Raw genomic sequence first — 23,260 nt, 5'->3', positions numbered from 1 at the left:
TGTTGGAATTGCAATTCAGTTATGGATTTTAAAAGGATTCCTTAAGGGCAATATTCATTTTACTTTACAGTCGTGAAAAAATTTGAAGACTTAGTAAAATTTGCAGGATTGCTCGACTCACATCAACAATTTTAGGAAATGATTGGGGAATTGCTGTAGGTCATGGTCTGTTATGTACTGTTAATATTAGTGTGCCACGATACATTGTTTTTATAAGTTCCAACCATATTTTACAATATTATTTATTAGTTTTTCCTATGATTGACTCAGAGTTCTGAACATCTTCCCATGATGTGGTCTGACAGTGAAATGTGAAAAGGAAGGCAGGGTATTTCTGTTTCTTTCAGTATGAAACACTGGAAATTATTGTTGAATTTCACACTCCGTTCTGCTCTCCTTCTCAAAACCTGTTGATTCAAGTAAATGTCTGTTTTGAAAAGTGTGTTTTCAGCTACTCCTATTAACACTTTGAGTACTGCTTAGTAAGGTAATTCATTGTGAATACCGGAGAGGAAGGAAATGCAAAGAGATGATGAACTTGAGACATAGTAATCTTTCAAATAACCAACTTCAAGTCCTTTGTATCACTTCCGCTTTTAGCTTTAGTTATTGGTGTGCTTAGTTTTCATAGGTAACCCTTGATTCCATCTGCGTTATAGAAAATATCCACATTGATTAGTCAGTGTGTTGCCGATCACAGGCTACTTACCAGAAATGAACTTAATCATTGAGATGAAGATTTGATTGTGATTACTCAGAAAGATCAGAATACGCATTTCTTATCCACTGTTTTAAATGTTATTTTTCTTTTATATTTATGGTTTATTTGTATAATGCATTAAGGCAGCATTGAGGTGGATAGTTTGCAGTGTTTTTTAAATTTTTTTGAACTTGAGAAGCAGAGAAGAAGGGCGGAGTGAGAGAATGCTCGCATCTGCTCTTCCACTCCCCAGATGCCCACACTGGCTGGCCGGAGCCAAGGCTCTACTTAGAAGTAGAGAGATCAGCTCATATCTCCCTTGTGGGTGGCAGAGTCCCCAGACTGAGCAATCACTTCTATCAGTGCACATTAGCAGGAAGCCTGAATCCGAAGCAGGAACAGCTGTCAGGTCCAGCCACTCCAATGTTGGACAGGAGTGTTTTTAACCACTGTGCCCAAAGCCTGTCTGTGAATTTTTAAAAAAATTTTAGTCCATTTGTAAAAAATTGTGTGGCCCTGAGGATATATTAGATAAATCTTTATTATTTTTTGTTGGGGATGATTGTGGTCTGCTAACCTCCCTGGTGTATTTTCTGGTTGAACTGGACAGGTGTATACAAACCTCCCTGGTGTAATTGGTGGTTGAGCTTGTCAGGTGTAATAACATACTCACTGTGCCTTGAGTCATTTTATGACTGTTTTCCCCCAAATACAAGTGATCTTTGGAATAGCCTTTATCATGCTTTTCCTATGACTTCTCAATGTAGCTTTTGAAGTCAGTTCATAAATCCTTAGACATCTAATTCTGCAGGCTGTTTTTCTGCCTTTCAGAGTATGTTGTTGTTACTGTTGTTAGAAGATAAAAATCTGTTCATTCAGAATCCTTTTGATTGCTTTATTACAAAGCTTGGGATGACTGAGAATTTCTATTTGAACTAGCTGAGCAAATTGCATTTTTACTTCTAAGATCTTTCTTGGGCCCCGGTGTGATAGCCTAGTAGCTAAAGTCCTCGTTTTGCAACTGCCTGGATCCCATATGGGCACCAGTTCACATCCTGGCAGCCCCATTTTCCATCCAGCTCCCTGCTTGTGGCCTGAGAAGGCAGTTGAGAACAAAGCCTTGGGACCCTGCACCCACGTGGCAGACTGGGAAGGAGCTCCTAGCTCCTGGCTGCAGATCTGTTTGGCTCCGGCCGCTGTGGCCACTTAGAAAGTGAATCAGCAGATGGAAGATCTTCCTCTCTGTATATCTGACTTTCCAATAAAAATAAATAAAATGTTAAAGAAAATCTTTACCAATATCCAGAATTCTCAAGTGTGTACTACAGGTATTCTGGGAGGGTTTTTTGGTTGTTGTTGTTTGCTTGCTTGTTTGTTGTAGTTTTTCTTGTTTATTTGCTTGACCTGGTGGTTTGGTTTCATTGTAGGTAGTCACAGTCTTGGTAGCAGTATATTTTTGCTTTGGAGTGAATATTGTCATCAATATTCCTTTAAAAAGCAAACAGGATACCCACTCTTCCTGTTCCACATTTCTTGTGTTTGGCAAACATCTGAGTTTTCATAAATTGAAAGATTTTGTTGGTTAAAGCATTCCTGATTTACTGATGTCACTAGAAATCGCCTCCCTCTAAAACCAAGATTTACATTTAACATTTGCATTTATCACTTAGTGCTACTCCACAATGAAAACTTGTTTGTTTGAAAACATGGCTAACGAAACTTTGGGAATAAAATAAAGAACAAGCGTTTGGGTTTGCAAGCTGCATCGTTGCAGGCTTATTCCTAACAGATAGATTCTAGTGCAATGAATGTCAGCTTCTCACTGTTATTAACAGGTAATGGGAGACATCCTTTGAAAACCTAACACTGTGAAAACAGATTTGTTTGAACTCCTTCTGGTTAAGTTTGTTGTTCTAATCTCATGTGGATTACCAAGGCAGTAACAGTTCAGCACTGATTGGATGAGTACAGCGGCCTGTTTTCTATGCTGGAGCTATTATAAAGCTTGGGGATAAAGGGTTTATCAACAGTGTTGTATATATTTTTCAGTGTTGAGGGTATTACCAAAGAGGTTATAACAAGGTCTCTACTGTGGAAGGTTTATGTTGCTGAATTAGAAAAAACGCCTTGGTATTATTTCTCTGAAGGATAAGACAAAACAGAACGAAGATTATATGCTGCTTAAAGCTTTCTGCTATCCATTAGCTGTCTTGGGTGTGTACGTTACAGAAGCAGGGAGACGGGAGCAGGCCAAGGTTAAGAACGTGAATAGTCCTGCTTCTGCATCTCATTATAGCAAGTATGGCACGAGGAGCCTTTCTCTGCTTTCTCACTCTTTACTCAAAACTCATATTGATCTTTCACTAAATTTCCTGTATATTTATTCTGTTGAAACAGCTTGATTATAGATTTTTTTAGTAAAATAGTAACAGACTTTGTAGAAAAGCATACCGACTACATTGGAGAACGAGTGTCATGTGTTAAAATTGAAGGATAGTTTTCTACCTTGCTTCAGATTTTATACAAAGAAAATTTTCTTAGTAATCTGAAAGCAGTAATACTGTAGCATTATATTTTGTTTTCCTAAAATAAAAATCCTTGCCAGATACAAATAATTGAATTATTTAACTTATAGCTTATTTTCTGGAACTAAATTCTTTTTATTGATGGAATAATAATTTATAAACTTGATATGACTAATTTACTTGATTTAACTTGATTACTAGTGATATTCTAAATATAAGTTTTCAATTTTTTTTTCATTTGTTGTTTGAAAGGAAGAGAGAGAGCGAGAGAGAGAGATCTTTCATCCAATGGTTTGTTGCCCACGGCTCAGCCGGGCCACAGCCAGGAGCCAGGAACCCAGTTGAGCGTCTCATGAGGGTGGCGAGGACTCAGGCACTCAGGGCATATGCTGCCTACCAGGGTGACTTCACAGGAGGCTGGAAGTGGAGGCGCCAAGAATCAAACCAGGGACTCTTATGGGGTGTGGATAGTCCAAGCGGCATCTTAAGGCCCGCCGCTAGTTTGACATCCTAGTATTGCCTTATTTATTCCCTGAAAGTGTTTCTTTCCTTTGTTGTGTGTGACACTTGAGAATGTCATTACATTTTACTTCTGTGTAACGTAATCAGCTCTTACCTTCCGTTCTCACTGTCTTCATCCACATCACAAGCCAATGGTAATATTTGCCAAACTTTTATTGCTTGGAGCTGGAAATAAAGAGATATTTTGACAATATTAGCACATGAAAAACACTTCATAAATGTTAGCAATTATGATTGCCATTTCAGTCAAAACAGCTCATTGCAATTTCTTCCTCACTGATTTTCCAAAATATATATTTTTTCATTCTAGTCTATTTAAAGACTGTTGAACAATGATGTTGAAGATTAATTACAATAATGTCATGGTGTGAGGGAATTTCAATAGGTTCATACAAATGAAATTAAAAGATAAAAGACATGGAAACTGTTTCTCAATGTAGGATTTATTAAAATCCAAAGTGGAAGACACTTTTGCAAACTCCATTTAGAGATTCCCTAAGGTTCTGGGTACTGAGCCATGTTGATGTAACCTTTTATACTTTATTACCTGAAGAAAAAAAATCAGCCTTTTGAAGGTTGAGCTTTGAGACAGGGAAACAAAAGGAAGTCAGAAGGACCAGATCAGAACTGTTAAAGGGATGCCTTAGTGACTTTCCTGCAAAACTCTCATAAAATTGCCCGTGTTGGATGGGAGCATAAGCAGGACCTTTGTTTTCATTGAAAAACCTCTGGGTGGAGCTTCGCAGGCACTTTTCTGCTGAACGTTTGGCGGGCATTCTCGGTTCACTGTCCTAATAATGTTGCTTTGTTAGTCTTACTCATGTGCCCCCAAACATTCACCAGGCCAATGCGCCAGGCATCTCCCAGGCTGCCTCTGTGGCCTTCCCTCTTCACCAGCTAGGGCACTGTGCTTTGCCTGCGTCGGTTCTGCCTTTCGGTGGCCCTTGCTTGGAGCATGCTTTGTCTCAAAATCACACTGATAAGCCGTGTTTCATCTCCTGCCCCGATTCTTTCAAGAAATCATCTGGGAACTTGATTCCATCTGTTCACATTTTTTATTGAAAGTTCCATTTGCCGTTCAGCTAGACACAATAGTTTGGGAACTCGTTGAGCAGAAAGTTTGCTCATGTTTGATTCGTTGGTCAGAATTCTGTAGGCTAACCCAGTAAAGAAGTCTGTGATGTTGACAGTTTTTTCAATTGTAATCAGTCCTGCTTGCTTGGCATATAAACCAAACCCAATCCCTCAGCAGTTAGTATGTGTGGTCTGCCATTGCAGTCATCATCCTTGGAAATCATTGTGCGTGGTCTGCCATCGCAGGATTCGTGCTTGGTGTCTTCTCTTCCCGAAGTGGGCTATCCAGTTGGGTCGGCACAGTGGCATAGCTGGGTCATCCTCCATGTGCCAGCACTGGCATCCCATGTGAGCACTAGTTCATGTCCGGTTGCTCCACTTCTGATCCAGCTCTCTGCTTATGGTCTGAGAAAACAGTAGAGGATGGCCCAAGGCCTTGGGCCCTGCACCCACATGGGAGGTTGGGAAGAGGCTACTGGCTCCCAGCTTCACATCGAGGTCAGTTCAGCTTTGTCTTTTGCAACCATGTAGGGAGTGAACCAGCAGGTGGAAGATCTCTCTGTTACTCCTTCGCTCTCTGTAAAAACTGCCTTTCAAATAAAACTAAGTCATTTTTTTTGAAAGAATGTGTTAACTATTTGAAGACTGCTGATTTCTTTGGGGCCCTTTTTGTCATGCATCGGTGATTTCACCATTCTCCTGCCAAAACCCACCATCAGTTTGATGTTTGCTGTTGATTCTAATAAATTCATGTTCACCGTCATCTTCATAGTGCCACATACATTGTAAGAGGCTGACATGTGTAGATATGGGTGCAAAAAATATTTGAATTTCATGCAGTTTAATCATGATATATACATTTTGTGTAAACTTTTTTTCATTTGCTTTTTATTTATTTGAAAGTCAAGTTAGGTACTGAGAGCTTCCATCCACTGTAGTCAGTCCCCAGATGGCTACAATGGCTGGGGTGATCTGAAATGAGGAGTCTGCTTTGAATCTCCCACATGGATGCAGAAACCCAAGCACTTAGACCATCTTTTGCTGCTTTCTGAGCTTCATCAGCTTGGAGCCTGATGGACGTGGTGAGGCCAGGATCCACAAACTGACACCCATATATGGGATGCCATTGTTATACGTGGCAGCTTGTCCCACAAAGCCACAATGCCTCTGTGAACTTTTTGTTTGTTTGTTTCTTAATATCTATTTTATTTTTATTTGAAAGGCAGAGTTACAGAAAGAAGGAGATACAAAGTGAGACATCTTCCACCTGCAGGTCACTCTCCAAATGCCTGCAACAGCTCTAGCTGAGCCCATTTGAAGCCAGGAGTCCAGAGCTAGGGTCTTCTGTGTCTCCTATAACTGCGGCAGCCCAGTGACTTGATCCTTGCTCTGCTGCTTTTCCAGGTTATAAGCAGGGAACTGGATCAGAAGTGGAGCAGCTTGGGTGTGAACCAGCACTTGCACGGGATGCCCGCAGCACTGGGGGAGACTCTGTGCTGTAGTGCTGTGCTCCTACCCCCCCGAACTTTTTCCGACTCCTCATATTACACAGTCATCTTGATGGCCTAGAATAATTTGAACCATATTCTGTTTTTGACACTCAGACTTCGTCAGATTTGGTTACTCTTTGATTTTGCTCCTAACCTTAGTGTGAATACGTCATTCTTTGTGCACATTTCGTAGCTGGGATATTTTACTATCCTCAGGTTATTTCTTGCCTCACCAGCCCTGCTCTGAACTTTTCTTTGTGTGATCTTGTTATGACCCTGCCACCATTTGCTTGCACTAATTATGAAAACCATCTCTTGCCTTCTGGGACTTTATCATGCTCACATGAATTTTTACCATTTCTTAGATTTTTATGTGCTGGCTCTAAAGCTTTTCTGCCAGACTCTGACAGCTCCATCCAGTGTAGGACCTGAGAATACCCAATGTGTGGTGACTTGACACAATGCTCTGTAGCCAAGCTGTAGCTGATCAGTATGCAGTCAGAACTAAGGAGGTATCTATCATTTAAAATTTCTTTAAAATTATACAATTCTTTGTGCTGAATTCTTTTATATCTTGTTATTATCTTTATTCTTGGGAACATGCAAAACGACCAGGTTGGAGTTTTGACATTTACAGAAAGATGGGGAATTGTGCCTTGTGAAGTTTGACCCAGTTTTGGGATTTTCGTTTCTCTTGAGTGTCGTTGGAAGACAGTATAGGGTGGAGTGACTTGAAGCTAAATTCATTTGCTTTGAACATTTTGCCATGTTTTTAGGCAATTCCCAAACTGACGGTTTCCTTTGAAGGAAATGGCTTTGCATTTCGTAAAAAAGCATCCTTACAGTTAGCCTCCTGCTCCAGCGCCCCCCATCGGAAGAGCCGTGCATTGTCTTCTGATGACCCTTCATTAATGTTTTTCCCATAATTTCAGATGTTTTCTAGTAAGCTCTCTAAATTTTACGATTTTCTTCTTGACCTCAGAATGTAACTTCCTTTGATTACCATTATAGGATGTCAGTTTTAATTATTGCTGTGTTACATTGGAAGAAAGGCTAAAATACCCCTCTAAATTATATGTATCCTTTGGCGTAATATATTTGTTGAAATTCAGCATGTTAGGATTTTCCTGGTAGCAGATGCACTTTTAAAGAAGGCAGATGATGGGTTGATATTTCTTTGGGTTCCCAGTGTTATTTTTGCTGCCAAGCATTTTGAACTAGATTCTCAGAACACATTTTAAAACTTAAAGAAATGTGCTAAATAAATGTGCCATGTAAAATGCACAGAGAAAAATACACATGTTTAAGAGAAATATTTCAAGAGATCTGCTGAAACCTGATATTGATAATATTTGCTTTTTTGCAGAATTTGTGTAATATATTTTCCAAAGGCAATACCAATAAGTAGAAATATGTCCATTGTGAGACACTGTCTCTGTTTGATATTGCCCGTAGAATCATTAGGCTGGAATCACACGTTGTTTAATTAACTTCTTCCTTACATGGAACAAGATATGTCTCACATTCCTTATTTTTTAATTCTTAAAAAATAACTTTTTTCTTCTTTTGATAATTGGCGTACAGAGTAGAAAAGTCATTTTAACACCTATTGCTAATTCAGAACTGTTACTGGATCCACAAATTGCATGAGTGGCCTAGGTGTAACTTGAGGTAGGAGATGATGTTGCCAGAGGATCTGTATGGGTTAGGCAGAGTGTTTTCCTGTCAGTGACTCAGTGACTTTTGCTTTCAATGCCAACTCTTGAGATATTCTTTTAGGCCTAGTGTCGGGTTATATTTTGTATCCAAAATTCAGGTGGCTTAAACAATAAGCATTTATAATCTGACATGGGTTCTCTAGGTTGGGAATCAAAGAGTATTTTAGTAGTGGGTTATAACTCTAGGTATCCCATGGTACTGCAGTTTCCAGAAGGAAGCTCACAAGTGGCTGGAAGGCTGGCCTTTGAGGCACAAGTTCTAGTTGCCTGTCAGCAGGGACTGAAGCTCCAGATTCCTGTCCACATGGGGCTGCTTGAGGGCTCTTAGGTATGGAGGCTGGCCATTCACAGTCCAAGGGAGCCCAGGAAGAACTGAACAGTAGCTTCCTAATCCTGATCTGGCCATGTATGTCCATTCAAATTATCACTGATATAACCTGTACTCAGGAAAAGGGATTGAGAAAGAGTGTGAACGAAAACGATTGTAGCACAGCCACCTGCTTGGACCTCTTTAGAAACACGGCACATGGCTTACTCCAAGTTACCTTCCTCCATGGTTTAAATTGCAAGCTCCCAGTGCCCACACTGTAACTCTCTCCCTTTGGAGTCCCAGCCATGTATAGTCCCCTTCTTACCACATTTGTCCTTGGCTCCTGCTGCTAACACCAAAAACTTGCTAGTCATCCTTGATACTCTGTTTTACCCATCAGCTTCAGTTATCAAACCATATAATTTTTATTCTGAAGTATAGATCAAGTATCTTCCATCTTGCATTTAAAGCAATTGCTCTCTAATCTTGACTGCTACACAACAGTCTTTTAATTTGCATTTTCCTTTATTCCTTTATCATTAAAAGGTTCCTTCATACAGTTTTAGGTTTTTGAAATATGTAATGTTTGTGGAGAACAAACTGAGAAGGAGATACTTTTTTTAAAGTAAGGAATTTTCCAGTGTCTTTATAATCACAACAAATAAAGTGGGGTGGAAGAGTGCAGTTTCTGCTAGTTGAAGATAGGGACATGGTGTTATTTCTTGACTGAGTTTCTGAGTATGTAGAATAATCTCTGGAAAACAGATTTGGACAGGATACTCAAGGCTGGCCTAGAGTGAGATATGGAAGTGTTTGATGCATCTGCTGTGTAACTATATAAATTCCTTTTCCTCGGTGCACTGGCAGATTACTAAGTCCACACAGTCAGAACCTTCCTTGAATATGTAGGTAATGCTCTGCTCTTTGTTAAATTTATCTGTCTAGTGACTAAGTAATGTGTTTCTCCAAGTCGTCACTGTCCACTGATACAGGAATACTTCAAAGTTGATGGGAAATGGAATTCAGCCTTAACTTCTACTTAGTGCATTCTGTATCAAGATATCTGGGTTTGGTCTTTGGTTCTGCTCCTGTGTGCCATTCCCTGCTAGAGAAGTCCAGGGAGGCTGTGGTCCATCCTGCAGGAGACCTGGAGTGACTTTCTGGGTGCTGGTTTAAAGCCCAGCTTACCCTGGCAATTGCAGGAATAAAGCAGGGAATGGGAGCTCCGTCCATTCTCTCCCTCCCTCACAAACGAATTAAGTAAAATGCTTTTTTAGAAGAAGAGTTTAAGTGCAAGAAATTTTTGAAATGCATGTTTAGTTTTTTTATATAATGCACATTTTACATAAACTTTTGGAAGATTTTACATTTCTCATTGTTGGTTCCTTCTGCTCTTTACTGTGTGGGCACCCTTAAACTACCTGTGTGTTGTGGCTCTAGCATATATCCTGCTGCTGCATATAGACCTGTGAATCCAAATGACTCTTGACAATTTTTATGGATTATCTTTTTTTACATTTTATTATTATTCATTTTATGATACAGTTCCATATTCCCTTATCACCTCCCAAATTCCCTCACGCCCACCTAGTTCCTCTATATCATTACTAAAGTATAGTTCTTCATACACAGTCATATGTCCATCATTGCGGGCATAGACAATGGTAGAGTCCAGAATCCTATTGTCAAAATATAGTAAACAGTTTCATTGTAAGTCCATATTTGTCTGTAAGTAGAGATGCATACTACACTGCATCCTCACATCTGGATATGTTAGTCTCCATTTCACAGCTACTGTATATCCCCTTAAATGAAAAGTCATAATAAAAAACAATAGAAAGAAAAATAGAAATTTATAATGTCATGAAGTTAGATGACATGTTACTGGATATGAGATTCTCCATTACACAGCTACTATACATCCCCTTAAATGCAAAGCCACAAAACAAGATTAACATAAGGGAGAAAAAAAAATGAAGAACACCATGAAGTTAAATAACATGCTATTAAATGACTAACGTGTAGCTGAAGAAATGAAAATCAAGAACCTTCTTGAAGAAAATGATGCTACTCTATGATCTATGAGTTACTGAATGCTTTAATCAGAAGAAAGTGTTTTGAAGAGATGGAACTAACAGAAAACAACAAAACCCATGTGATATAGTTTCCGTGATCTTTGTTGGTGAAATGTGTCTCTTCTAGACAACAAACAGATGGGATTTGTTTTTAATCCAGTCTACTAATTTACGACCTTTGATTGAGCTTAAGCCATTTACATTCAGAGTTTAATATGTATGGGTGGTACTTTGGTCCTGTCATTTTAGGAATGGGTGGTTCATTGGTTTAGTCTTCTGTTGTGATTTTACTGGGATGTTCTTCCCTTTAGCCTTTGGTTTTGGTGGGTGCTATTCCTCTTCTCTGTCAAGAGAACATCTTGAAGTATCACTTGTAGGGCAGGTTTGAAAGAGGCAAAGTCTTTTAACTTTGCTTTATTATAGAGGATTTTTATTTTTATTTCATTTTCAAAGACAAAAGAAAGCTTTGCTGGATATGTTATCCTAGGCCGACTATTTTTTTCTTTTAGAATCTGGAATATGTCACTCCATTCTCTTCTTGCCTGTAGAGTTCTCTGTGAGAGATCTCCTGTGAGTTTAATTGGCATTCCTTTATAAGTCAGCCGATTTTTTTCACATGCACATTTAAGGATCTTTTCCTTATGTTCGATTGAAGAGAGCTTGATAATCATATGTCGTGGTGAAGATTGCTTTTGATCAAGCCTGTTGGGAGTTCTGTGCCCCTCCTGGATGTTGTTTCTCAATTCTTTCTCTAGATTAGGGAAATTTCCCTTATTATTTCACGAAATACATTTGCACCTTCTGGGACTCCCATAAGTCTTATATTTGGCCTCTTAATAGTGTCTTTCAATTCTTGAATACTTTTTTTGGCCTGATTCAGCTCTGCTTCCAGCTTTTTGTTTACTTCCCCCTGATGACAGGAAATATCTTCCAATTCTGAGATTCTTCCTTCTGCTTGCTTCATTCTATTTTGGAGACTCTCCATTGTACTTTTAATTTGCTCCACTGTGTTCTTAATTTCTGATATGTCAGCCTTGATTTGCTTTATTGCTTCCTTCAATTCTTTGAACTCTTGCATGTGCTTCTCATTTCTGATCAGAAGCTTTAACATGAGCCCTATGGATTCTGTGTATCCCATTTTCTCGATGTCTTCCTCAGTGAACTCTGAGGTTGACATAGGGTTTTGCTCCTCTGCAGGGGAGTTTTCAGTAATATTCATTGTGCCTTTGTCTCTTCTTTTGCTCTTGATCATTGTACTTCTGGTTAGCCAAGTCTTCTCCTTGGGGCAGGTTTCTAAGCTGTGTCACCCACAGGTCTACAATGCAATTTTTCTTATTTCTGTTTGTACACTACCTTTTCCTTGCAGCCACTTGTGCCACAACCTCCAGCGAGTTCCAGGTCTGGGTTCTTATGTTAAATTTCCACCGTGGTCTCCACAGCCCCAGCTCCTGGCTCACCACTCTCCACCTCCTGTGATACTGTGCTGAGGCTGCCCTGTTGTCTCTGCAACCTTTCTCCCACTTCTGGTTGGAGCAGGTCCCAGGATTAGAGAGACATCAGGTATCCTATATAATTAGGTTGTTGGTGGTGCTGTTTCTGCCAGAACCTGTTGGACGTTAGGTCTGGGTGCCACACAGACTTATTTTGACCCATAGAATGCCACAGTCGATATTATTTTCCTGCAGGACCAGTGCAATTCACTGAACTCAGTGAGTTCTCCCGAGCTCAGCACATGTGCGGGACCAGTGCAATTCACTGAACTCAGTGAGTTCTCCCGAGCTCAGCACATGCGCAGTTCACTGTTTTCCCCCCACGCAGTGTAAAGCTATTGCCACAGTATACAAAATGGTGCCTAACATACCACTAGTACTACAGTTCTTGATCTGCTGGCCATCAGATCTGAGGGCTACCCAGACCTGTCTTGGGTGGAACCTATAGAATGCCACGTTGCTGCAGTTCACTGAGTCAGAAATGAGTTCACTCCCAGCACAGTGTATGCTCAGTCCTTTCCTTTGCCTTTGCCTCCTTACACAAAATGGCGCCCATTTCAGCTCTCGGGGGCAAACTGGGCTGTGAAATCCACTCTGTTCTCTCACCACCCATCTGGGATCTGCTGCTCTGTCTCTGCTCCTGGTGAAATCAAATGGACCAGCAGGACAGACAGTTCTTTGTCTGGGTTCACCTCCCAAGCTCCCAGTGAAAGTCCGTTCCCACCTGGTTGCTGGTCAAGTTCTGGCTGCTGGTGGAGTTCAGATTGCTGTTAGCTGATTGCTGCTGGAGTATTAGTCACTGCAACACCACACCGTTGTGTCCACTGCTTTCCTATGTCTGTCAGTCTCCAGGTACCCCTCTGCTGTGGTTCTGTCCTTTCCTATTTCTTGAAATATGTCCTCTCTGCTTCATCCGGATTAAATATTTTTCCGTCCATTTAAATGTGCCCTGACCGTATTCTGCCATCTTGATTCCGTCATGATGCTAAATTTTAGGGATTACCTTAGCATGTTAACTGTAACATATTCTAATGAATTATATGTGCTATGCCCTGAACCGATTAACTGACTACCTGTTTCTTCAGACATCTGTGTTTTGATTTCTGATTGACAGCTCCTGTGCTATAATGCTGTGCCTCAAGTAGCATTTTGTTTCTGAAGTTCCTACTCTAATGCCTCAGGGTTTCACTGGCAAATCTTTGACCCCTGTTCTTGGCTCTGAGAGGAGTCATCCTTTGGGTCACCAGCTTGTAGTGTCCTGCTACCGTTTCCCTAGTTATCGCTCATGAGTTCTTCCAACTTACAGGTCATGATGTCAGACATCACCAAACAGTTCAGTTGTAGGGGAGAGAATCCCAGGAGAAGGAAAGAGAAATACATGAAGGGTACTCCCAGATGAGTGATATCTCAGAAAAGGAGAGGAGATTGAGAGTGGTTTTTGCTGAAACAAGGAACAACTGCCTGATGTCGGGTTCTAAGTAGTGTCTTTAACAGTGAAGACCCACATTAAGGCTCTATCATGTTTGACATAATTGGCTGATGAGTTTAATCAGCCAGATTGTCCTCTTAGTCAGACAAATGTTTTGGAGTTATGATTTGCTTATTTGCTGTTTCTTCAGTAAATTGTTTTTCTTAAGTTAATTGACTGGTTAAGTCAACGTGATGTAGTCAGATGAATTTAGTATTTGGAAGTCATTTCAGTGTGTGTGTGTGTGTGTGTGTGTGGCTTCAAATGACTATGACAACATTAAAAAGTTGTCAGGAGAAAGTTGCAAGAGTTTACATACATAAAGTAATATACAAAAGAAATATATAAGAGTAAAACATGCTGAGAATTCTGGCCTTTTGTGAACATGAAGAAAGAAGCTCTGATGATTTCAAGACTCTGAATGCGCAAAATACTCAAACTTCTGCTCTTCAATGATGATGTTTAAACATCTACAGACTGGGAGAAAGGCCTTATAAATGAAAGTACAGTCTACACACACCGGGGAGAATACCTTATCAATGAAAGTAGGATTTGAGTGTTATAATGACCTTATGTTTTATTTTTATTTTACTTCTTTTATTAAAACTTTGTTGTCATTGAACAGTCAGATATAGAAAGAGGAAGAGAGACAGAGAGGAAGATCTTCTGTCTGCTGATACACTCCCAACATGGCCACAATGGCTGTAGCTGAGTTCATCCAAAGCTAAGAGCCTGTAGCTGCTTCTGCGTCTCCCACCTAGGTGCAGGGTCCCAAGACTTTGGGCCATCCTCCATTGCTTTCCCAGGCCACAAGCAGGGAGCTAGATGGGAAGCAGGGCCACTTGGACATGAATCTGTCCCCTTGTGGGATCCCAGCAGCATGTGCAAGGCAAGGACATTAGCCACTAGACTACCACACCAGACCTGATTTCATGTTTTAACAAATATCCAATTTCTAAATGAAAAACAGATATATTTTATTTCACTAACAATGGAAATGCACATTTCAAAATGTCACTGTCGGGCCCGGCGGCGTGGCCTAGAGGTTAAAGTCCTCGCCTTGAATGCCCCGGGATCCCATATGGGCGCCGGTTCTAATCCTGGCAGCTCCACTTCCCATCCAGCTCCCTGCTTGTGGCCTGGGAAAGCAGGAGAGGACGGCCCAAGGCTTTGGGACCCTTCACCCGCGTGGGAGACCCGGAAGAGTTTCCTGGTTCCCAGCATCAGATTGGCGCGTACCGACCCGTTGTGGCTCACTTGGGGAGTGAAACATCGGATGGAAGATCTTCCTCTCTGTCTCTCCTTCTCTCCGTATATCCGGCTTTCCAATAATAATAATAATAATAATGATAATAATAAAGTCACTGTTAAATATGAGAATATCCTATCAAAGTGTTGACTAAAGGACACAACTTAAAATTAATATGACTCCTACTTATGGCTATTTCTTAAAGATTTATTTATTTTTAATGAAAAGGTAGATACATGGAGAGAAGGAGAGACATAGAGAAAGATGTTTCATCTGCTGGTTTACTCCCCACATGACCATGCTGCCTGGAGCTAAGCCATCTAGGAGTCAGGAGTCAGGAACCCCATTAGAGTCTCCCACATGGGTGCAGGTTCCAAGGCTTTGTGCTCCATTGCTTTCCCAGGCCACAAGCAGGCAGCTGGATGGGAAGTGGAGCAGCCAGTACATGAACTGGTCCCTTTGTGGGATCCAGGTGCGTGAAAGGTGAAGACTTCAGCTGCTTGGCAATTTCAAGAAATAATTATTAGGAACTGGCACTTTGGCATAGTGGGTAGCGCCACTGCGTGCTACAGGCATCCTATGTGAACAGCGGCTTATGGCCCAGCTGCTCCACTTCCCATGTAGCTCCCAACTAATTGCTGAGTAAAGCAGCAAAATGAAACCCACTGGCCACCACGTGGCTTTCTGGGTGATGCTTCTGACTTCTGACTTGAGCCTGGCCCAGCCCTGGTCTTTACAACCACCCAGGGAATGAAACAGAAGATGGAAGACCTCCCCCTGCTTTACTCTGATCTTCAAATAAAGTAGATGAATCATTAAGGAACAATTGTTGTGGTTATTTTTTTTAAGATTTATTTATTTCATTACAAAGTCAGATATACAGAGAGGAGGAGAGACAGAGAGGAAGATCTTCCATCCGATGTTTCACTCCCCAAGTGAGCCACAACGGCCGGTGCACGCCAATCTGATGCCGGGAACCTGGAACCTCTTCCAGGTCTCCCACGCGGGTGAAGGGTCCCAAAGCCTTGGGCCGTCCTCTCCTGCTTTCCCAGGCCACAAGCAGGGAGCTGGATGGGAAGTGGAGCTGCCGGGATCAGAACCGGCGCCCATATGGGATCCCGGGACATTCAAGGCGAGGACTTTAGCTGCTAGGCCACGCCGCCGGGCCCTGTTGTGCTTATTTTTAAGAAAGCCTGTAAGGCTACCGAAATGAGGAATATTCTGTCTTAGGTAAAACTGTGTCTCTTACCTCGTGTTTGTTGTTCCTTCCCATTACACTGAGGCTGATTTCTGTTTCTCCCTCCATGGCAGCCTTCAGCCGAGCGCCGATCCCCATGGCCGTGGTGCGCAGAGAGCTCTCCTGTGAGAGCTACCCCATCGAGCTCCGCTGCCCAGGGACGGACGTCATCATGATCGAGAGTGCCAACTATGGGAGGACTGATGATAAAATCTGCGATTCTGACCCTGCGCAGATGGAGAACATCCGGTGTTATCTGCCAGATGCCTATAAGATCATGTCTCAAAGGTACGATCATTCTCTCTTTTTGCACACGTGGTATCAACTTTCATCCTGTAAGTGTGTGACACACTCAGCAAGGGGGTAATCTGAAGTACTTTTGCGGGACATGACCCTCCCCCACATCATCAAAATAGTAGTAAGAGATTGCAACTCATGAACGTTTATTACAATATCTAGTAGGTTTCATGGTCTAATCTGCCTATTACAAGAAATTAAGCATTTTTTCGAAGTTTTCAAAAGCAGTTGTCTCCTGAAATTTCATAATTGATTGTTAACGATCATTTCCAACTGGCCAAAGGGAAAAAAAGGGAGAAAATTGCTAAATGTGTATGATCATTAATCAAAGGGTAGTAAAAACTGTTGATAAGAGGTGGTATGGCTTTGTAATGCCAACTGTTGACCCTATGGGAAGCAATGCAGAAAGAATACATTTAATGTGTGGTATGTGAAAATAATTAGTCAATTTAGTTCATTTATACTATCCGAAATATTACAAAATGAAGATAAAGGAAGATATACAATGCCATTGTGTTTTTAAAAAAAGTTCTGTGATTCTGAAAGGTGAGCAGAACTCCATACCATTAATTCAGATCATAATTTCTTGATTAATTTACTGTGTATTAAGTATCTCTTCAGTGTCTTTACTTTTATGCTCTCTCAGTAATCATTTGTGAAATCACTAATTTACTATAGGCCTTCATACTTTTTGACTTCCTCATTGCAAAATGTTTTTAAGCAATTCAATAAAATATTTGCCAAATGAATTTAATTTTCTTAATTGAGTAAGGCAGTGTTTTTATTAAGATCTCTATTCAGGCATTTCTTTTCCATCTATTATTTAAGTAGTTCTTGAAGTATGGGGGAAAATATAGCACATGTAAAGTTAAAGAAATTGAAGTCTAGATACAAAAGCAGTGCATCTCAAAGATGCCTTGCTTGTGTCTACGCCAACTTTCATTAGTTACCAGCTTTTATCTTCTTGATGCTTACACTTCTGGGATATTTTTACATGTAATTAAGAAATTGTTGGTATCTTAGTTTTTATTAGCTTCTCTTGCATAAATTATTACTGATTTATAAAGTGCATGGTTTTTGATAATTGAAGTTCCTGCAATAAACACTCCAGGGATGGCTGGACTCTGACTGAGGGCTTTAGCTTGTTACTAACGTGATGGCTTACGCTGAAGTGGGGAGATGTGCAAGTCCAAGTGTAACACGCGGGATGCCATTTGGCATGTTGTATGGCATTTTGTGGCTCTTGTTTGTCTCTCGGTGCTGCATAGTGGATCACCCTTCAGCCGTGCAGATGGCCGTGCTGTGGCTGTGAGAGCCCTCTTTTCGTTGTAGCTAGTAATGCAATGATTGCTTAGGAGTGGTTTTCCTTTAATGAGTGTGTATTGGGCACAACCCCAGCATTCTTTTTGTTTATTTTAGCCAAATGTAGGACTTACAGGATTCTGCTCTATCTGGGGGCTTGAGCTGAGAAGGAAGTTCTGTTTCTGTTATTAAATTTTCACTTAAAAACGTTGCTAAACCATTGACTTCCCTGCTCTTTGGTCTCTGTATGATTTTCATTGAAATTGTTTTAATCCTTTCAGTGATATTATTAATGGCTCCCAAAATAAGCTCTTAATCTTATAATCATTAGGAAAAATTTATAATGGATTATCTGGAGCCACTGAACTGGATGGAATACATGCATAAATCAGGAAATCTATGGAGTAAAAATGCTTGAAGCACCCCAGTAAATCATTTTGTAAGCCCCACTGGTGATTTCCCAAAAAAGAGTTGTCATTTACTTGCTATATCTGTGGTTAATTCTCCATCGAAGTAAGATTTTCCTTATATTTGAACTATTAAGTATACCATATTCATCCTAGTCCAAAGTAAATGTTTGTGAGTCTGGGAACGAAAATACTCAGTTCTGTCTTATAAACTCACAAGAGATAATGTGATGGTTAAGGAACTTTGCCTGCTTTCTAATGAACTTTTTTACACTGACATGCCAACTGCAGCCTGTTGAATAATGCTAATAGTTTTTATTATTACATAGTGGTATCACTAACAATCATGTGAACAGTTTAAGTAGATAGCTGTGTTTGAATTGAAACTATAATGGAGGCCCGGCTGCGTGGCCTAGCAGCTAAAGTCCTCACCTTGAACGTGCCAGGATCCCATATGGGCGCCGGTTCTAATCCCAGCAGCTCCACTTCCCATCCAGCTCCCTGCTTGTGGCCTAGGAAACCAGTCAAGGACGGCCCAAGGCCCAAGGCCCAAGGCCGTTGGGACCCTGCACCCGTGTGGGAGACCCGGAAGAGGTTCCAGGTTCCCGGCTTCGGATCGGCTCGCACCAACCTGTTGCGGCTCACTTGGGGAGTGAATCATTGGACGGAAGATCTTCCTCACTGTCTCTCCTCCTCTCTGTATATCTGACTTTGTAATAAAATAAATAAATCTTTAAAAAAAAGGAAACTGTAATGGATATCACATTTTCTGGAAGTTGTCCTGGGTTTTCTTTCATTTAAAAGCAGAAATGGAATTATGTCAAAGTTTCGATATGTGTTTTAGGAGCATTATCACTAAATGCAGAAAGGTCACTGCTAGGTCTTGTGCATAATCTTGCCTTAGAGCCTCTGTAATTAGCATCAGATATCCAATAAAAGGAGGGACATAGGATGTCATTCATGTGGATATTTTAGTACACATGAAATAAAGTCCAGATCGTCCACACAGTCCTTTTTTTAATCATTGTTCTACTGGATGGTTTGTTCAAGTATTGGCAACATTATTCAACCTCCTCAGAACCTCACATCTCACTCAAGATGACCAGCCTCCCTTTGTTTCACACCTAAACATTAACTAACCTGCAGTTTCAAGCAGCTGACCTCTCCAACGTAGCTTGCAGACATCTAGCTTCTGGTTATCTAAAAGTAACTTTTCATGCATGAATTAATAAAGAAGTGTGCCCTGGGCCCTGCGGTTTTTCATCCTCCTTCAAGTTATTTTAACCTTTTCAGCCTGAATGGCTTCTGTTTCTTTTTGTTTTGACATTTCATAGAATTTTTAAAGGATATGTTGCTAATAGCTTTAAAATCTAGATTTTAAAATGACTTTAAGCCACTTGCTAACATGATATTCTGAATTTGGAATTCACCTTAGAATTTCTTGCTATGTTCAGCTCTTAAAAGAAGCATTCCTGCTGTTGACTCAGTCCAGACCCGGAAGAATATAAAATGCAGTGCACTGGGGCGTATGAGAACAGCCAGGCCTATCATGTGCTCAGCGTCTCTTCTTGTTGCCTTAGTGTTTAAGCAGAACAAAGGAGATAGCTCTTTGTGCCAGATGATGTTTGAGTATTCGATTGGAGAGGAAGTGTTAAGGCTGATGTTTGCAAGGTGGGAGTATTAGTGTAACCAAAAGAGAGTAAACTAAAACTGAACATTCAAGTGGAAAAATACCAAAAATAAATGTACAAGTTAAGGAAAGAGTTTTATGGGGTGATACATTTTTGCGTCTGATATTGCTTGTTTGGCGTGTTCATTTTTACATAACTTTACTGAACTTTTATAAAAATGCATTGTTTTATTTGAAATGCAAACAGGTGGAGAAAGCTTTTCCATCCCCTGGCTCACTCGCCAAGTGCCCACGGTAGTCAGAGTGAGCTCAGGCCGAAGTCTGAAGCCTGGAGCGTAGAGCTGGAAACTCAACCCATGGGTCCTCCCTGGACATAGAGATCCAAGTGCTTTAGAGACCACTGGCTGCCGCCCAGACCACGCATTCACAGAAGACTGGATCAGAATCAGAGGAGCTGGGGCTCAAGTTAGTCACATACGTGGGATGTTGGCATTCTAAGTGGCATCTGTGTGGCTAAATGTCCCCCAGCATTATTGTATGTCATGGAATTCACTCAAGTATCTAATGAAGTGTTAATACATTTGCCAAGTGATGCAACCATCACAGTGAATTAGTTTTAGAACATTCCCATCATGCCACATGGCTCTGGGTGCCAATCACTGGTTACCTCATCTGCTTCTTCACTGCGTGCTGTGTGCATTTATCCTGGCGCATTCTGGTTAAACTAAATCATGAACACTTGAAATCAGTTTAGCTTTAGTAAGCTTTTCAGTAATACTAGTATAAGAGAAATATTGGCAGTTATTTCTAACGGTATGGACATATGTAGAAGTCTTGCATTTTCATTTCCTTAGATCCAAAGATCGTGAACATAGCCATTTAAAAAAATCATCCTCAGAGTTTTCTCTCAGGTACCTGTGTGAATGTACAGAGCAGGGATTTTTTGTTTCAAGGTTGATCTCAGGTTTTGTTTTGGTTATTAGCAGAGTTTTAGTAGTAATCCATATCCACATATTATCACATCAGTTACATGGCAGAGCGCGAGAAAGGGGCAGAAGGGAGCGGGAGGAGGAGAGGGAGGGAGGGAGGGAGAGATGGGGAGTTCTTTCTCACAGTTCTGAAGAGTTATATTTCAGTTTGTATCAGTAGCACTGCAGGGAATTTTGCAGCTTACAAGACTGTCTTGATTTGTACTGTATTCACTCCTAGTGAGGTTAAGAATTCTTTCAATAGCAGCGCAAGAAGGAATGCCAGTGGCAGCTCTTGCATAGACACAGCTGCCTCAGTGGTCTGCAATACCCGTCGTGTGCACACGAGTGTTTCCAGTCAAGCTGCCTCCTTCAACAGATTCATGATATTATGTCTTTCATTTCTTTTGTAAATTACAGCAAGATAGAAAGCAATCTTCATATTATTGGCATTTCCATTGAATGCATGTCCTACGCAGTACGAAAAACAGATAGGCATAGAACCTGTAATATGTAAGACAATGCGAAGTGATGACTGTTTCTGTTCATGTTAGTTTTTTGAGATTCATTTTTAATTGAAGGCAGAGTTATAGACAGAGCAGGGGAGAAGAGAGAGAGAGAGAATATGAGAATATCTTTCATCCAGGGTTCACTCGTCAAATGGCCCGGTGGACGGGATGGAGCCAGTACAAAGCTAGGAGCCAGGAGCTGCTCCCAGGTCTCATGTGGGTCACCCTCAGCTGCTTTTCCAGGCCATTAGCAGGAAACTGGATCAGAAGGGGATCTGCCATGATTGCCTGTTGGAAGGAGACTTAGCATGCTACTCCATAGCCCCAACCCTACCCGTTAGTTTTTTCAAAAAAGTAACAGAATAAAGAAAAATATCTACTACTGAAGCCCAAATGTGGGTAATACGAGATCTAAAGAACATCCTACGTGGAAAAGCATCTTTGCCTCTTCTGATATTTCAGTTCTGAGAATATGTTCTGATAACATGTATTTCCTCCCTTTCACATACACTTTGCTGTGAATTTTTAAACTATATTATGCTTTGTACTTATAGCTATACATTAAAAGTCAGTGGTTCAGTTATTTTATGGCCATTTATTGTGAAAACCCAAGAGGGTAGTGTTGGCTTTCCTTTGCAAAGGGGACTGTGGACAATTGAGCACAACCTTGCTCAAAGCAGAATCGAAAGACATCTGGAGTGCGCCCAGGATCTCCATGGACAGAACTACTCCCAGTACCTCCCTGTGCTGACTTATCCCCTGGTGGGCCAAACCAGCGGTCAGAGAAACAGCTAGCACCTTCCCAGGGATCAGGCTGTAGCAACATTGTTCTCATGTTTGTTTTATGAAGCTTCAAAATTATTTTATTCATTTGCTGTGTTTCCCTCATGTTGTTCCCCTCGTAGACGTTTCAGCCAACCTTCGACAACCTAGTTAGTAGAACTTGACACAGCCTAGGAAACATTTGAAAGAAATTACTGAGGAAGGCAAAAGGGGGGAAACTGGGGGATGCTTAATAATGCGGAGATATGGAATAAAATAGACAGTTATTTTGGAATAACGTAAATTCACATAAATGATTTCTGTCTCCTCTCGGCTTTCTGGTTTTCTGATTTTCAAAAGCATTTGCTAAAGAATCATGCTCGTGCTGGTGGTTGGGAGGGTGAAACGTGCTCATTTCCTCTCCTGTGAAAACTCAAAAAAACGCTGTTTTGGTTTGGCACAGGTTTCAGGTGTTTAGTTACAGGCATACACAAGATTCTGGGTGACTTTGGCTGTTACTGGTCTGCATCTATCCATCCAATAAATCCGTTATTAGTTTGAATTAATTATTTTATAAAATGTCCGTGCTATTGTAATGTTTCTTGGAGAGATGAGCCTCCCCAAAACGGTTCAGGGTAACAGTGACTATTTTCTTTTTTTTTTTTTTAGATTTATTTATTTTATTACAAAGTCAGGTATACAGAGAGGAGGAGAGACAGAGAGGAAGATCTTCCGTCCGATGTTTCACTCCCCAAGTGAGCCGCAACGGGCCGGTGCGAGCCGATCCAATGCCGGGAACCTGGAACCTCTTCCGGGTCTCCCACACGGGTGCAGGGTCCCAATGCATTGGGCCGTCCTCTCCTGCTTTCCCAGGCCACAAGCAGGGAGCTGGATGGGAAGTGGAGCTGCTGGGATTAGAACCGGTGCCCATATGGGATCCTGGAGCATTCAAGGCGAGGACTTTAGCCGCTAGGCCACACAGCCGGGCCCAACAGTGACTATTTTCATGTATAATTATACCTAACTCGTCGTTATTGAGAATGCCCTGAGTGAGGCAGGGTACAACAAACTTGATGTGAATTCAGCCAAGGTCACCTTCCCTCCTGGGAAATGGGTAGCACTGTTGTAGAGATGAGTAGATGAATGACCTGGGTGATTCAACTACAGCTAGAGAAAGCAGAGGTCATGTAGAAGAGTTACACAATTAACGGCAACATGTAATTTTAACTGAAGTACTCACGTAGAATTTTTTGTTCTGATTTTTTCTGGTACAGCTCAAAAATACATGCTAGCTATCGTATTTTGCTTTATGAACATTGTCTAGAATGTATGTTATTTTAAATAAAAGTAACAAAACCAGAAAATAACTATGAGTCAGTCACTATCACTAAAAACATAATATACACATATGTAACATTAGTGGTTGGACAGAACATTGTCATAAAATGATGAAAGTATGTCAAGAAGCTTATTAATTTAGTTAGACTTGTTTTCTGGTTAGAATAATTTCCCGGGCAAGACGTTAAA

The 23,260-nt window shown here is 40.9% G+C and overlaps 1 protein-coding gene across 4 annotated transcripts in view; it reads left to right on the top strand.

The window, feature by feature from the left end:
* The window catches only part of ADGRL3 (adhesion G protein-coupled receptor L3), a 780,978-nt gene that overhangs the window by 346,187 nt on the left and 411,531 nt on the right, over window positions 1–23,260 (top strand). For all 4 annotated transcript variants that reach the window (XM_058667263.1, XM_058667265.1, XM_058667264.1 and 1 more), the window contains one exon: window positions 15,933–16,146. In XM_058667263.1, the coding sequence (XP_058523246.1) occupies window positions 15,933–16,146 (214 nt within the window). The remainder of the gene's footprint in view (window positions 1–15,932; window positions 16,147–23,260) is intronic.

This window comes from Ochotona princeps, chromosome 7 (genome assembly GCF_030435755.1).
Source record: "Ochotona princeps isolate mOchPri1 chromosome 7, mOchPri1.hap1, whole genome shotgun sequence".
In the NCBI taxonomy this organism is placed as follows: Eukaryota; Metazoa; Chordata; class Mammalia; order Lagomorpha; family Ochotonidae; genus Ochotona; species Ochotona princeps.
This window is presented reverse-complemented; position numbering and strand designations above follow the sequence as displayed.